At 35.9% G+C, this 15,813-nt stretch overlaps 1 protein-coding gene across 7 annotated transcripts in view; it reads left to right on the top strand.

Annotated features, from left to right (window-relative positions):
- The first annotated feature begins 224 nt into the window (after positions 1-224).
- adam11 (ADAM metallopeptidase domain 11) overlaps positions 225-15,813 on the top strand; it is a 37,720-nt gene continuing 22,131 nt past the window's right edge. For 2 of the 7 annotated variants that reach the window (XM_044102599.1, XM_044102600.1), the window contains exons 1-7: positions 225-649; positions 759-904; positions 5,241-5,317; positions 5,598-5,661; positions 11,170-11,252; positions 11,961-12,018; positions 15,737-15,794. In XM_044102599.1, the coding sequence (XP_043958534.1) occupies positions 592-649; positions 759-904; positions 5,241-5,317; positions 5,598-5,661; positions 11,170-11,252; positions 11,961-12,018; positions 15,737-15,794 (544 nt within the window). In that variant the 5' untranslated portion in view covers positions 225-591. The remainder of the gene's footprint in view (positions 650-758; positions 905-5,240; positions 5,318-5,597; positions 5,662-11,169; positions 11,253-11,960; positions 12,019-15,736; positions 15,795-15,813) is intronic. The other 5 variants (XM_044102596.1, XM_044102602.1, XM_044102603.1 and 2 more) reach the window with 4 other exon arrangements.

Raw genomic sequence — 15,813 nt, 5'->3', positions numbered from 1 at the left:
CTAGCAAATTTGCAATTTATCGTAGTCAGAAATTACCTTTTCTTAATATACATAATTTCTGTGCTTAATTTCAAAATTTCTTAGATTTTTGGCGGACATTTACTCCTCCTTTTTCTCTCTTGATATTCAGATTGGCGTGCCCTCTCTTCCTCTGGTTGCTATGGTGATTTGGTGCTTTTGTTTTGGTGGATCAGTTCATCCGGGATGTTCTGGTGAAGCCCACCTTTTTGTTAATCATGTTTAGGTGATTGTAGTTTCAGACCCATCAGGGCTCATCTCTCCACGCAGGGAGGGGGGAGAGCACGTAAAGCCCCACGTGCTTCGTCTCTCCAAGCTCCTCGCGCGGACTCCTGCTCTCTCAAAGCAGCCGACACACGCGCGCAAACCCAGACAGGTGCGTTTTTAGGAAACCCCATCCGCGTGTTTTCACCCCGCGCACCGTGGGGACGGTCTCTGCGAAATGCGGGCGTCGCGTCTAGGAGAGGAAAGCAGCTGTCGTGTTCAGCATCAGTCCCGCTGCGCTCCTCTCGGCTCCTGTCGGGTCATCTAACGGCGCAGCTCCGAGGAAATCACTGGGACTATGTGAGCATCATGATCCCTGTGAGATGCCTGCTGTTCGCCGCAGTCTGTGTGAAGTACGCCGAGACAGGTAACGTGGATCTGTTTTCTTTACCCTCCATTTTTGCACATACATCTAATTAAAAACGGAGATAAATGGGCTGTTTGGGGTAGTTTTTCATTATGGTTTGTCCTCCAAGCAGGTGTGGGGGAATGGGTGAGGTCGCCCTCTGCAGAGGAGGTCGTCCAACCCAAGCGGCTCTTGCAACAGATCCACTCAGAGGAGGAGCTGCTGCACGGTTACCTGGACACCCGGGTCAGAAACCTGCCAGATGGCATTCAGCAGGTGAGCTTTAGACTCATATATGTTTTAACAGCCCCACAGTTTTGCTCAACAGCTGTGCTACCAGTCTGAATGTGCAGTGAAACTGATATGAGCATACATCTATGTAAACAAACAATAATTTGTGGTTTTGAGCGCACATTCCTGCGTATGGAACAACTATTGGGCCAAAAATGCATGAAATTTGATCCGTCTTTCATGTGCAAAGAATGTTAAGACACAAACAACTGTGTTCACAAATGAACTACACCACCAGCGAATGGTTATTTTCATCTAATCAGTGCATTTTGTTGACGAAAACACAACCAGAAAATCAATGTTATCCAGGAACAGGCAGAAATTACAAAACAAAACTGCAGGATTAATAAAAAGACATCAGAGAACATGTTTCACTTGAATTTTGTAGGATTATATTAGGGACGCAACAATATAAAAATGTTGATTGATATTCGATATTAATTTGGATGTTTTTGGACAATATTGTATATATTTCTCAACTTTTTTGACACCTTCACAAAAAGGCAACAAGATGGAATTAAATATTGGTTGTTAATATCGGCCCAGTTTTGTTTATGGTGCCAATACTGATGTGTTAAAAATTTACTAATATCGCTCTATATAGATGTTGATGCCGATATATCCAATATATCGTGCACACATACTAATAATATGTAGTTAAGCATACAAATATCCTTACTGTGTGCACTTCAAGTAACAGAAAATAAGATGTTTCCTTCTGTGGGATGTTGAAATTGAATGAAAATTAAAATAAAAACATACATAATTTTCAACTAAATAATAAAAAACAACAATATTTAAACGATACCACTGGTAAGATTCTGTCATGGAATATCAATTTATTTCATGAAAAAAGCTAAAACCAGCATTTATTATTAAATTTATATTGCAGACATTAGTTTATTCTTTACTATGTTAAACCAGAGTTATTAGGAGCCACAGCGTGAAGACCCCTGACATAGCTAATTAAGTTAGTATTTTTTCACACTTCCTTCAATTTAGTACGCTGAGATGTTCAATGAATACATAGAAAGAATTAAAAATGCTCTTTTTGTGTGTTTTTACAAATAAAACATAGATTTTTCTAATTATGGCGCTGCATGTAAGAACAGTGGGATTTGCTAATTGTGCCAGTACCCAGGAATTATCACATATTCCTGTTTTATTCCCTGAAACAGTAAAAGACCATTTTCACTAACAGATATTTTACCACTCTTTGTGTGCCACATGTTTAATTTGATGCATATAATCAAAAGTAGTTATGACCTTATACTGAATGTGTGAACACCAAATCCAGCGCAGACTTCCTGAAAAAACTGTTAAAAATGTCCTAGAATTTTTCACTGAATCACAGACTGAGACTCAGATACACAACTTGGCTTCATCAGTCACATGTTGTCTGCAGCTGTAATGAATGTACTCTGAGCAAACCAGAGGTCGGCCATCTCCATAAAATAAGCCTTAGCAAAAGTCATAGAAAACTTTTATTTTCCGCCTGTGGTGTGCCATGCTGCTCTCAAGAAAAGCTACCACTGTTTCCAACTTACACAGACAGTAGGGATGCAACGCGTTGTCAGATATTGAGTTAATCTAACGTTGATTGGTCTTGTCTATCAACTAACAATTAGCGGCCATTTTTCTTAAAAACCTGAAGGGCAAATTTTTCATAATATGCTGAATTTAAAAAAAGAAATCTGAATTATTTTGTGTCAGCTCTATTAAACAGTAACCGAATAAACAGAAAGTTGTGGTTTTCTCACATTATTAAAATGGAAGGAATGTTAAAACTTCGCTCCATAAGTGCATTTACGTCCTCAAAATCAACCGTGTTAATTTGAATCACGTCTTTTTCCCCATCACGTTGAATTTTTTTTGTTATGCTCTCTCCCTTTTTCTCATCACGTCGCAGCAAATCAAGAATTTCGGCTGAATGAACGAAACGAAGGCGAGAACTTAAGGAACTTCTCCTGTGATTATATTTCACTCGACAAAAGTATATTTCGCAACCCACACCGGACTCTGTTTGAACCGTTTCTCTTTCTGTTCCGGGATAACCGCCATTTTTTTTCCAACTGACTCCGGTAAAGATGACCGATGGCGCCCTCTGCTGCATGGCGGCCAAACTGCAACACTGAAAGGAGGTCTAAGCAAACTTTATGGAAAATAATTTTAAAAAAATGAGCCATTAATCAACAATTAATCATAAGTTGTTTAATTGTTTGCATCCCTAACAAATAACAAATGCAAACAAAAGACTTCCTGTTATCCACTCAAACACAAACAAAATTAGGAAGGTATTATTCAGCAATAAAGTATCTACGTCTGTGTTTTTGTGCAAAAAAGGAGTCACTTACAGTTCCACTGTTCACAACAAACCTCCCTGCAAAAAATATTAGCTTGATAGTATTAAACTGCATCTAAAGACACTGTTGTACAAGTAAAGCACAGTCTGCTATGATGCTGTATTAGGGTCGTTGTACGTAGGAAAAAATTTGTACGTTTCTAATTTTTTTTTAGAAACGTACTAATTTTCTAGTACATTATAAGAGTAGTGGTAAAAAAAATTAATTTCTGAGTAATTTTTAACTCAGAAATTTCGAGAGTAATTTCAGAAATATTCTAGAAAAAACTTGAAAATTTCTGAACTTGACAAATCAAAAATTCCCTAGAACAAAGTAAGAAATGGTGAGATTAATTGAAAATTTTCTAGAAAAATAGAAATTCTAGAGATTTAAAAAAAAAATTTCTAGAAAATTTCAGATTTTTTTTTCCCCTCACAATTTTTCACATGTCCAGTTTTTCTAGAAATTTTTTTTTTCCCCCTCCAGGGGGTCTTTTTGTGGTCTCTAGTGTCCCTTATATGACAGTAGGCTGACAGGAAAGGGGGGAAGACATGCGGCAAATGTCGGTCGGGTCCGGGAATCAAACCCGCGACGGCCACGTCAAGGACTCAAGGCCTCCAAATGTGGGTCGTGCTATCCCCTACGCCACCACAGCACGCCCCCTTCTAGAAAAATTTTGAATTTAATCTCAAAATTTCAGAGTTTTTTTGGCAGAAATTTACAAATGTTTCTTCTATCCTCAGTGGCCATATACGCCGTCATTACCTACATACGCTGCTCTGTAAACTGCAATGAAAAGTGACACTCTGTTTTGGTTCACCTCTTTGTCTTCTCACTCCTCTCACGCTTCTCTCTCTTTCTTTCTCTCTCTCTCTCTCTCTCTCTCGACCACACCTCCTGCATGAGAAAAAAGAAAAACTCAGCCCACCTCCTCTTCAATCTCTTGCTACTTTCCACCCTGTCAGATTATATTTCACACCTCTACCTGTTGTCTCCTGTTACCTTTCCTTTCCCCACTGTCGGCGTCGCAGGTCTGACCTTTAGCTGCCCTCTGTGGTTGGCATGTTGTCTCATGACCTTGTTGATGAAACTAAAGAAGGCCTTGCATGTGAATTTAAAAATAGTAAAACATTTTTGACTCTGTTTCTGTATTAGTTTTTATGTGAAGTCTCAAAAGTTGGAGAATTTTATTGAAGAATTTTGTTGTTTTCATTTGTAAGTGAACAAATCTGTAAAAATCTAATAATTTTCTTCCAGACTTTGAGCAACTCAACGCCACAGATTGTCATCAAGTTCAACAATATTTTGTTTGCAAAGCATCAGTTAAAACATCAAAACCAGACATACAAAAAAAATCCTAGTTCTTTCTTTAACATTTTATCTAAAGCTGTTATCAATAATTTTTTATTAAATATAGATATTTATTCTTGTTCAAACAGAGCAGTTTAGTTCATTTTTGGATCCATAAAATAATATTTTTTGGTCTATTTTGGTGCTGCAGATTAATAACCACTTAAAAGTTAATTTAACTTTTAAATTATATCAGGGGTGTCCAAAGTGTGGGCTGCGGGCCAGTTGTGACCCTTAAAATTAATTTGTTTGGCCGTTGACCTAACGATGGTAAAACTTTGGTCAAAAATTAATGACCCAAAAAGTCTTGAGACTCTCGGCTTAAGGCAAAAGTCTGGAGCCTTTGTGTTGTGGATCTTTAATGATGTAAAAATGTAATAAAATTTAGCTTATTGTTGAGCAGTTAAAACTAAAATAAATAAATGCATAAAATAGAAAGTCTTTATTTTGGGACAAAAAGTAGTCCATACCATTTAGGGAAAAAAACATACAAAAATAACAATAAACAAATTTTTGCATTTTTAATTTTGTTAATTTTAAGTTAAAAAATAGTTAAAATTTATCGATTTAGTGAATTAAATCAAATGTTTTCTTGAATTTTTCCTGTTTGTTGTAATTTTCTCTCCTAGCCCATTCATTTGGCCCAGAGCAGCTTCCTGGTGGAGGCCTTTGGCTCAACCTTCACCCTTGATCTGGAACTGAACCAGTAAGTAAACACGCCTGTGACCCATCTGATCGTTTCCTTACAGCCGTTACTTAAAGATTTGCTGTTTTTCTGCATTGCACTCCCCCACATTCTGTACATCCTCTGTTTTTGTAGCTGCAGGCGACACAACTCTTCTTATGTCATAAATAAAAGCTTATTAGAAGTTTTTCAAATCTATTAGAATAAACACCAGTCTAAAAAAAGCCCAGATTAATCATTAAATTTAACTGAGTAATGACAGCAGGGTTTTATAACCGTTTTATTTACCTTTACTTTGCAGCAACCTCCTTTCTACAGACTACGTGGAGCGTCACTTTGACAATGGGGAGCTGTCAGAAAATACAGTAAGGTTATATAAATATGTGTGATATGAAACTATTGTTACCATGTGGCGTCTATAAAAATGACAAACTGCTTAAATTACATATTCTTTAGGTAACTGCATCACTGTGTCAGTATAACATGGCATTCATTGTGCCACAAACAGAAATACTGCTCTTAAAAAACATTCCCTTTTGAAATGGGTTTCTTCAGGACGACACTTAAAAGTGGCATATTTTAACGTCATAAATTGGGCCTCTGTCTCTTTAAGAACTCCTGCTCTTTACGAAACTCCGCCTTCAGGAAGTCGACACAACATGGCTGCCGGAATAACCCTTTAACAACTTCTTTACCAACGTTTCACAGAGAAGTAGCTCGTAAAATTAATTTTGGAAACTGCAGCTCTGAGGAGGAGCTGCGTCTAGAAGGCGGGGCTAAGTCCACCCAGGCGTTTTCAGTGGTTGCCATGGAGATTAAATGACTTCTCAAACATGCAGGAATGGATCAAAGCGACACTCCAGGTTTGTTTTTGATGGGGGGATAACATTACAACATGAAGTAAAGCTTAAAAGCGTTGATTTTAATCAGTACTGCCCCTTTAAATCCGTGACATCCTGGAGGCCTGTTGTCGGCTCTCAGCCTGTGTCCTGCAGCGTTTTCACCACTAATGGCTTCATGATTTCCTCTGTTTTCTTCATCTCTAAACCAACACTGTAACATCATATCCTCTGTATCTGCATTTGAAAAATAGCTCTTAGTTGCTCAGATTGCAAGTGGAAGATATTAAGTTACGATCTGGTATCAACTTTTTTACCTGGTTTCTCGTCAGCTTTATTTATCACACCCGTTATTTATTTATTGCTCTTCCCGTCAATTTGAGGTTGAGTTTTAGAGTCTAGACTTATGAAAATAAGAGCATATCAAAGGATTAGTAATCTAAAATACTAGAGAACCTGGTTGACTTAAAGAAAATGAAACATGCATTATAAAAATACTTCAGTTACGGTTATTTAAAGGAGTTATTAGAGATGCTGATAATTGTGGCATTGGATTTCTGCAAAAACATGAAATCTTCTATTTGGTCTAGTTTGTAGTGCAAATATCTTAGTACATGTAAAATAACACAAAACAAACTTACAAGTAAGTTTTCAGCAGGAAATAATAGCTTGTTTGAATAAATCCTTAATATTGTTTAAAAAATATTTGTTCCATATCTTGTAATAAGTGAAATAATCTGACAGTGCTTTTTTAAAATGAAAAATAAGGAATTACTTACCTAAAACAAGCTTCTATTTAATGCTGAAAAGCTACTTTTGAGTTAGTTTTGTCTTATTTTAAGCATACAAAGATACTTTCACGAGAAACTAGACCAAAAATACTTGTATAATACTTTATTGCTTATTTGGAAAGCCAACATTGTTCTTTATGTCTTAATTATCCAATTTTTGCAACAAAAGCAGCTCATGTGCAACATATTGACTAAAAATTTTGATAAAAATCCTTTATTTCTGCAGATGATAGGGGAGTTTTTATTGCACTTCAGGCCAAAAACAATTAAATTATTGAATGTTTTTGCATTTCTGAAGTAGCTGGATGCTTTTCTTTGAAGCGTGAACTCATGTGGCGTTTTATTTTCTCCGGTCTTAAGAAATGGCATTGAACAGCAGCTTTTTGGCACAGTTCCAGATGCACTTATGAGTCAGTTGTTGGTCTGGCTCTGTCTGCCAGTATTCATACATCTGATTAAAATAAATCCCATTATTTATTCCCATCAGAGATTTACAGCTTTTTCTATGAGCTTCTCATTTATGCCTTCCCTTCTGCTGTATTTTAATGTTCAGTCTCGTTTTCTCGCTCGTCACTCTGTCACTCTTTTCTGCTGAAAGAGCCACCTGACCAATCAGTGAGCGGTTGCTATGGCAGCCAGCAGTCTGGAGCAGAACCACTCTGGGTCTATTTTGTTTCAATCAGGCGTCCAAGAGTTTTTTTTTTTTTTTTCAGGGGCAGAAAAGTCTTAATTTATTTATTTTTTCTGTTTGTATTCGGGTGTTTGGACCAAAATTGCAGCATTTGTAACATTTTCAGCTGCTGTGGTTTGCTTTCACACTGCACTTTAAGCGAACCAAACTATAAAAACAAGTTGTTGCCCTCCTCGCCTGTGGTGGCGCTGCCCCAAGAACCAATGAAGGAAACAACACTCAGCGGAAGACTTCTTTCTTCATGAAATGTAAACAAAAACGGACTAGCATCAGATTTTAGCGGTTGTAGGATTTTTGCTTTGTGTTTGGTAAAAGACAAAGCAAAAATTTCTTTTGCTGTATCTAGACTCTTGGGTTTGTTTCGGTTATATTTACCCAGAATGCCAGGCACTGTTGCTTCCTGGTTTAGGAGCAGTCTCCAGTCCGCTTGGCGTTCACATATGCATTTGAACCGCACCAGAGTTCACTTATATTAAACTGAGACCAAGGCTTTTAGGCGGACCAGAATTTGTCTTTTTTGTCCGGATCAGAGGTCAATTGCGCGTTCACATCTCCTCAAACAAGAGAAATGAACTAGAGTTCAATTAACACAAACTAAACATGACCAGTGGATATTTGAAAAACACTCAAAACCCGACAGACATTTTCTTAAATGAATAAATGTTACTTCAAATCAGATAAAACCTGGAACATTATGCAAATGTTACCGTTCCTCCTTATTGCAGTTTTTTTCTTTCTTAGGATACAGACCTGAAGTTACAGGTAGTTTTTGCTTTTTAAGTTGTTTCTTTTCCTTCTAAAGCATCATCTGTCTGTTATTCCTTTGGTCCTCTGAGAGCATTAATGCTGAGTGCAGCCTTTCAGTGCACTCTAACTTTTCTAATTCTGTTAGTTGTCAACTTCAATCCTCTTATTTCTGAAGGTTATATTTCTGTTGCTGTCCATTTCTGAGTCCAAGCTATTTCATCCTTCTCTTCAAATGTTGTTCTGCTCGTGTTTCGTTGGAGATATTGTACCTTTTATGCATAGTTTTGCATGCATGGGGCTTATTTACATGAGTGAGTAGCCATTATTTGTAGTGCACACATAACCTTTCTGAAAAGCCCTTTAAGTTCTTCAGTCAGTGTGTGTCTGCTGTGTCAGGCAATTTGATTTCCTCCATTTAGCCTCGTAATCCTACCTTTTATTTATTTATTATCCTGCCCTGTGCTAAGTGCTATGAGCTCTCTCTCTGTCTAGTATGACTAATGAAAGTATTTTCTTTCCTCCGAGAAGTAGTGGTGCGTCTGTGTCTGAAGGTTTAAGAAAATAAAAGTACTGAGATCCAGATATGCTTACTGTTTAGGCTGAAACTGTAGGATTAGGCTTTGGTTGGTTTTAAAAGGTTACTGTAATGTCCTTTTTATTTTGTTTTTCACTGTAGAGTGGAGCATAGATCTGCAAAAAACAATATAATGTTAGACTTTAAATATTAATGTAATATTTTAAATGCTGACGTTAGTCAGATTTTCTCAAATAGGTTTAAATGCAAGTGAAAATTATTTGATTTTGTGGACAAGTCTTCATGAAATTGGTTAACATATTGACCAGCCACAATTTTTTTTTAAATCTGAATAAATGGGTGGAACTCTGGTGGGGTTGCTAGGTGACGGGGTGGGTTCCACTGGGGTTGCTAGGTAACGGCACAGTGCCAGTTGAATGTGATGTAACATTCTGGAAGGTTTTGAAACGGATAATTTTTCAGACCCCAAAAAACATTAATTTATTGCCAAAACACAACTGAGTGAGTTTTTAAATCGCTTGTTTTTAGAAGCTGTAGAAACCCAAATGGAAGAATATAAAAACGTGCTAAATGCTAATTTTGTATAGCAGGTCCCTTTTATTTCCATATTGTATCCATTTTCTGATGACTATTTCCATCAGGAGATGGCAGTAACTGTTACGGTCCCCAGATATCACTCTAACAGAGCCTTTTCGGGATGTGGTAGAACAGGGGAATTGTGTCGTAGCCAAAAGATTTGCCAAAACTGCCTGTTTAGTGTCAGTTGGAATCTGTCCAATGAAGAATAAAGAAAGTTCTGGAAGCAAAAAGTAGGACCATCCCAAAACTAGCTGCTTCTTAGAAAAATATCTGGACAGATTTGCTGCTTTTACTTTTTTTTTATTGTTATCTGAGCTGACTCCGGTGACTTACTGAGGTTCATTACAAACAACTGAAACGAACTCCCCATGTTGCACCCATGGAAAAATGAGTGTATACTATTACATTCCCAATTTCCAAGAATCCACAAACAAACAGATGCGAGTATAATAATATTCCTCCACTTTAAGCTTCTTAAAACTGTAAAAACATGCATGAATTTATTGATTGGCATCATAGTGTCCCTACAGATTGTTGTAATCTGACCATATCTGCACCCCGAGCGCAGAGTTGGCTCTGAAACACTATATTGAAAACATGATCGTCCAGTTGGAGCCCTGCAGGGGATTATGAATAATCAAGTGATGGAATCTGGAGGCGACGGTTTTACCTCTCTGCACTTCAGCCAAACTAAAATGTCAACGAAGACCGTCGCTCACATGGTCGCAGTTTACATATTAATCAGCCAAAAAAGAAATGGTTTCAAGTGAGTGGATTTAAATTATGGCTTTTAGGTTGCATTTTCTTTTAAATATTTTACATATGCTAAAAAAGCTAGCAGGTGAAAGTTTCTACATAAAACATACACCAGTGTGCCTTAGCATTTTAAACAATTTAACTGTTTTCTAATTACTTTTGACAAAAAAAAGCGATTCCTAAAGGGGATGAAGTGAAACTTGTTAGCAAAAAAAACTATTTTACTTTAATTTTAGTAATAAAGTGATTCTCATTGATGAATTGGGTGCTGAACTGAGTTGTCACTTTGGTCTCACCCTTATTTAATCCTTATTTAATTTTTCTTGTGCTTTCACGTAGAAAAACTGCCTAAAAATGAAAGTTTTTACTTCCTTCAGAAAGTCTGGAGAAAGCTAGCTTAGCTCAGCGACTGAAACAAATCCCAAATTAGCGATCACAAATGATTACATTTAACAGCAATTAAATATTTCTGGTTTTAAACAACTGGAAGGAGATGTTATAACTGCAGAACTACAGATGCTGTAAAAATATTGTGTGCTGCAGAGTTAATGCCCTTCAAGATTTCTTATGCAATCCACCTCAGTATGATGTTACACGCTGTAACCTTGGAGCAGATTGTTATGCGACTGGCAGTCTCAGGTTTTTTATGCAGTGAATGAGCATAGAAGTGAACAAAGACGTTCTGCATTTTCCTATTTTTTATGCTGTTGTAATTGGACAGTAGCTCTCTTTCTAAGTTGTCCTGTAGTAATTGATCTCCTTTAGCAAACGCCCACCGAGCTGACGGTCGGCTGACGGAAAATACCTGCCAGGTGATCAGTGGCAGCACAAGGTTCTCAGACGGGCACTGGTTTCATTTTCTGAAATTTGACATGAACACGTTACAGGAAGATGGAGGGTTCAGTGTCTCGCTCTAATCTATTATTTGTTTTCAGGGCGGGGAGCATTGCTACTACCATGGGCGAGTGCGGGGGCTGCCTGGCTCCTGGGCTGCGATATCCACCTGCCACGGCCTTCAGTGGGTCACTTCAACAATTACTGCAAAAAAAAAAAAAGAAAATTACTTTAGAACAATTTTAGTTAAAAAAAGAAAGAGTACATTTTCACCAAAAAAAAACAGAAATGTTGAGATTTAGTTCAGCATTTTATTAGAGAAAACAAGGAAATTTCTGAGTTTGAAATGTTGAATATTTGCTAGAAAAAAACTGAGATTTTTAGATTAATCTCAGAAATGTTATAGAAAAACACAAGTGAATTTCTATGTTTAAACTTTTGACTTTGGCAAGTTTTTTTCTCAAATCTTTCTGAGATTGATCTAAAACTTTCAGGTTTTTTTATTATAAAATTTTTTTTTTACTTTTCAAACTCAGAAATTCACTTGTTTTTTCTCTAATATTTTTTAGATTAATCTCAAAATTTCAGATTTTTTTTTCTTGCAAATTTTCAACTTTTCAGTTTCAGATATCAGCCTTTTCTTCCTAGAATTTTACTTGTTTTTTACTTAGAAATTTACTTGTTTTTTGTAGAACATTTCTGAGGTTTTTCTCACAAATTTTCAGCTTTTGAAGCTTAGAAATTTCCATTATTATTATTATTATTAGATTTTTTTTTATCAAAGATTCTGAGTTTTTCTTTATTGTTATTAATTCTATTTAGCATGGCCCTAATACTCCTAACTGTGCTGAGTTGAGCATGTTTATATTATTTTATTTTAAACGTTTCTCAGGGGGATGTTTTCTGACTCCAACTTCTCTTATGGGATTGAACCCGTCGGTAACAGAGAGGTGAGTTGAAATGAGGCATGTTTGACTTTGAGCAGGTGTCTTATAAAGTCTTAAATTTATGTATTTTAAAAAATATGTAAGTTGACATTAAATAAGTTAATCACAAGTCTTAATCTTGTATATTTTATGCAGTTAATTTTTATTGCAGAACTTTTCTGTCAAGCAATATTTGAGTCTAACAAACATTTTCATTCTGTTTTGTGACTTAAAGTAGTTGAGGCTACCGCTAACTAGCTGCTAACATACCCTTGCTAGCTAGCTTGGCAGCTTTTTTTGCGTATATTATGGGAAAGTGCTGACCTGTCATAACAAATTTTGCTGGACGATGAATTGTCCCAGAAGTTATTGCATAAACAATAATATTGTTTTGAGCTCATTTTTAAATAATATAATGGCAATAATATAATAATGCAAGAAGACATTCTCAAAGATCAGTAAACTTTAAATTCTAATAAACATTTAATACTGGAACTGGAAGACATTTTAAATATACAAAGTAAATAAACAAAACAATACAAAAAAGAAGGAGCCAGTTGAGACCAAAGCTCCAGACTGAAGACTTTTATCGTCCAGTTTTTAGTAGAATTCGATTCCCGGACCCGGCCGACATTTGCCGCATGTCTTCCCTCCTCTCCTTCCCCCTTTCCTGTCAGCCTACTGTGGTATAAGGGACACTATAGTCCACAAAAACACCCCCTGGAGGGGTAAAAAAAAAAGAGAGAGAAAAGAGAAAAACAATAAATTATACAAATGAAAACTAATTTTCATTTATCATGCGATTAATTGAATTATTGATTATTGCGACAGGCTTAGGCACTACTACAATATAAAACAATTTTCTTTTGTATATTTTTGTTTGATGCAGGTCAGAGTTGTAACTAATTACATTTACTTGAGTAGCTTATTTTGGAAAACATTTTTTTTCTGTGCTGTACTTTTTACTTTTACTTGAGTAACTTAATTATTAAGTATTTCTACTTTTTCTTGAGTAAAATTTCTGTATTTTCTACCCCCTGAATGAAAAACAAACATGCTTTCACCCAAAATGCACCATAAACAGTCGCACACCTGCAGTTTTTGTTAAAGTCTCGTAAGTTTTATATTGAATAAAACTAATGTGGAAAAAGTTATTGTGTAACTTTTAGTTACTTGTATAAATTAAACTCTCTGGGTTGCTAGCAAAGCAGCCGCTCGTCCTTCCGTCTCTCTGGATGATTTTTCCGTTCGTCCAGACAGCATTAATCTGAGCGTCTGAATGGAAAAATGCGCTGACACCTTCCTCCTCCACTGAGCCTCATCCTCAGGGCGGTTTCGCTCAGCACAGAAAGTTTGAGAGGCTTTGCTCAGATCTGATTATGAAATTCATGTCACATTGAGAGAAATAGGAGTGACTGAAAGAGAAACAGAGCTTGAGAACGGAGCAGTCGGAGCTTTTCTCCCATTAAGAACCGCAGCAATCGAAGTGCGGCTCAATTACATGGAGAGACGGATCGATAGTCTCTCAGCTCGTCATAAAACTCCTTCACTCTCCGCCTCGCTGCTTTGCTTTTTGTCTCAGTTGGGTCATTTTCATAAAGTATTTATCCTACCACCATGGCCAGAACTTGTTACAGCCATTATGACGACTATGTGGCTGATTAATTTTGCATTAGTGCACTTTCCTCTGTGATTTGTGTTTACCACACATGGCAGTGTTTTCTTCACACTGCTAGTCGTGAGAAGAGGGAGAGTTTTTTATGCTAAATGTTTAAAATGTTAATTTCTACAGAGCCTCATTTATTGTTCATGTGTAATGTATAATGAAATGTTACTTAGTGTATTTAGTAGCAAAATGTGTTTTCTAACCTAAAACCAACAAAATCTACAGGTTTTTTATTTATTTATTACAAATTAAAACGTCAGGGTTCCATGTTTCAGCCCTGTGGCACTCCAGAGAAAGTACCATAAAAAAATTATTTTACATGCGATATAGGTATACCGTATTTTCGGAGTATAAGATGCTACTTTTTTTCCTACGCCTTGAACCACGAGGCTTGTAGCCCTGTGCTGCTTTTTTGTGGATTTTTCTTCAACCACCAGGGGGCTCTTTAGCAGGAAGAGAATAATAGGAAGTCAAAATTGAAAATCAAAGAAGAAAGTGCTGATTTTCATTTAAAACAAGCACATGCTAGCAGCAGGCACGACGGAGAAATGTTTTCAAACTCAAACCCCATCATCATGGAAACAACACGAAGAAGTTCATATGACGAAGCTTTTAAGTTGAAGGCATCGATCTGACAATACAGATCGATAGACGCTGCTGTACCTAAACTCGGCGTGAACGAATCTATGGTTCGGCAGAGACGGAGGGCTGCGTTCTGAATAAATCCAGCAGATTTAAGGACGCAGCATTAATAAATCCAGCAGATTTAAGGACGCTCCCTCTGCTTGTGAATCACCGAGAGCGGCGGAGACACCAGCGGCTTAAAACCCGGTGCTGCTTATATGTTTACGTTTCCAGTTTTCTCTTTTAAACTTTGTGGGTGCGGCTTGTAGCGAGGTGCGCTCTATAGTCCAGAAAATACGGTATTTTTCTTCTGGTTTTATGAATGTTTTTGGTAAAATATTATTCATATGTTTTACATTTTGACAGAAATATAAATGTAAACATTTCGCTAAGATTTTTTTGACTGGTATTTAGAACCACTACAGTTGTATAGCTTATACAAAAATAAATTAAAGTATTTGTGTATAATAACTTAAATGATTTCATTTAAATAATTTACGCTATAATAATGTAAATTAAATATATTAACCTTAATTTTTTTAAAACTTAAATTAAATAATTAAATTTATTTAAATTAAATAATTTAAGCTTAAATTTTTTAAAATTTAAACAATTAATGTAAATAATTTTTTATAACTTTTTAGGTGTAGCTTATTTATTTGTAGCTTAATTGTTTAAACTACAAATATTTAAGCTATTTGTAGCTTAAATATACAAATTTAAGCTATTTGAATATAGTAGCTTAAATGATTTAATTTAAATCAAATAATATAAATTATTTAATTGCAATATTTTAAATAAATTAAGCCATTTGTGTATAATAGCTCAGACTGTTTTCTTCATTGCAGTGACAGATTTTTTGCAATTTTTCTTTTTCTGACTTGAAAACAAGGAAGATCTTGAATTAACAGATTACAGGAAAAAATAAGTCAAAAATAAGAGTTAAATCAGCTACATTTTACTTTATTTTTATCTTTGCCTTGCCAAATACTTCCTTCTTTTCTCAAAACAGGTTTTACTTTTTCCTGATTGTGACAAAACCTCAAACTTAGGACTTACATGAGCAACAATATGCTTTTAATTTTATCCACTAAACTGCTGAATTATGCTGAAACATCTGGTTAAATGTTCTTCTGAGAGGAATTGTTAAAAATAACTGAACTGTATTGGAAATTGATTTATATCTAAGAAAAATAAACTACTGAAATTTACTGAAATCTTATTTTACTCCTTCGATAGGTGCAGAAATCATCTAGAAAACGTATAAATTTAACTTTAAATAATGAATGTGAATGGAATCAAAACAAAATTTACACAATGCATGAAAGTTTTAATCTCCTGAAGAAAACAGCTTCATGCAAAAATAGTTAATAGTTAGCATGTTAAATATCTTTTTCCAGTTTAATGTTTGTTTTGTTTTTATTTTTTAAATGTGTCACCTTTCTGGAGCAGAAAGACCACATCGTGTATCGAATGCCCGACATCGACCTCTTCTCACTTCCCTGTCCAGGTAGGAGCTGCATTTCCAA

Source organism: Gambusia affinis, linkage group LG20 (assembly GCF_019740435.1).
Source record: "Gambusia affinis linkage group LG20, SWU_Gaff_1.0, whole genome shotgun sequence".
In the NCBI taxonomy this organism is placed as follows: domain Eukaryota; kingdom Metazoa; phylum Chordata; class Actinopteri; order Cyprinodontiformes; family Poeciliidae; genus Gambusia; species Gambusia affinis.
The sequence above is the reverse complement of the archived record's forward strand: the minus strand, read 5'-3'. Positions and strand labels throughout refer to the sequence as shown.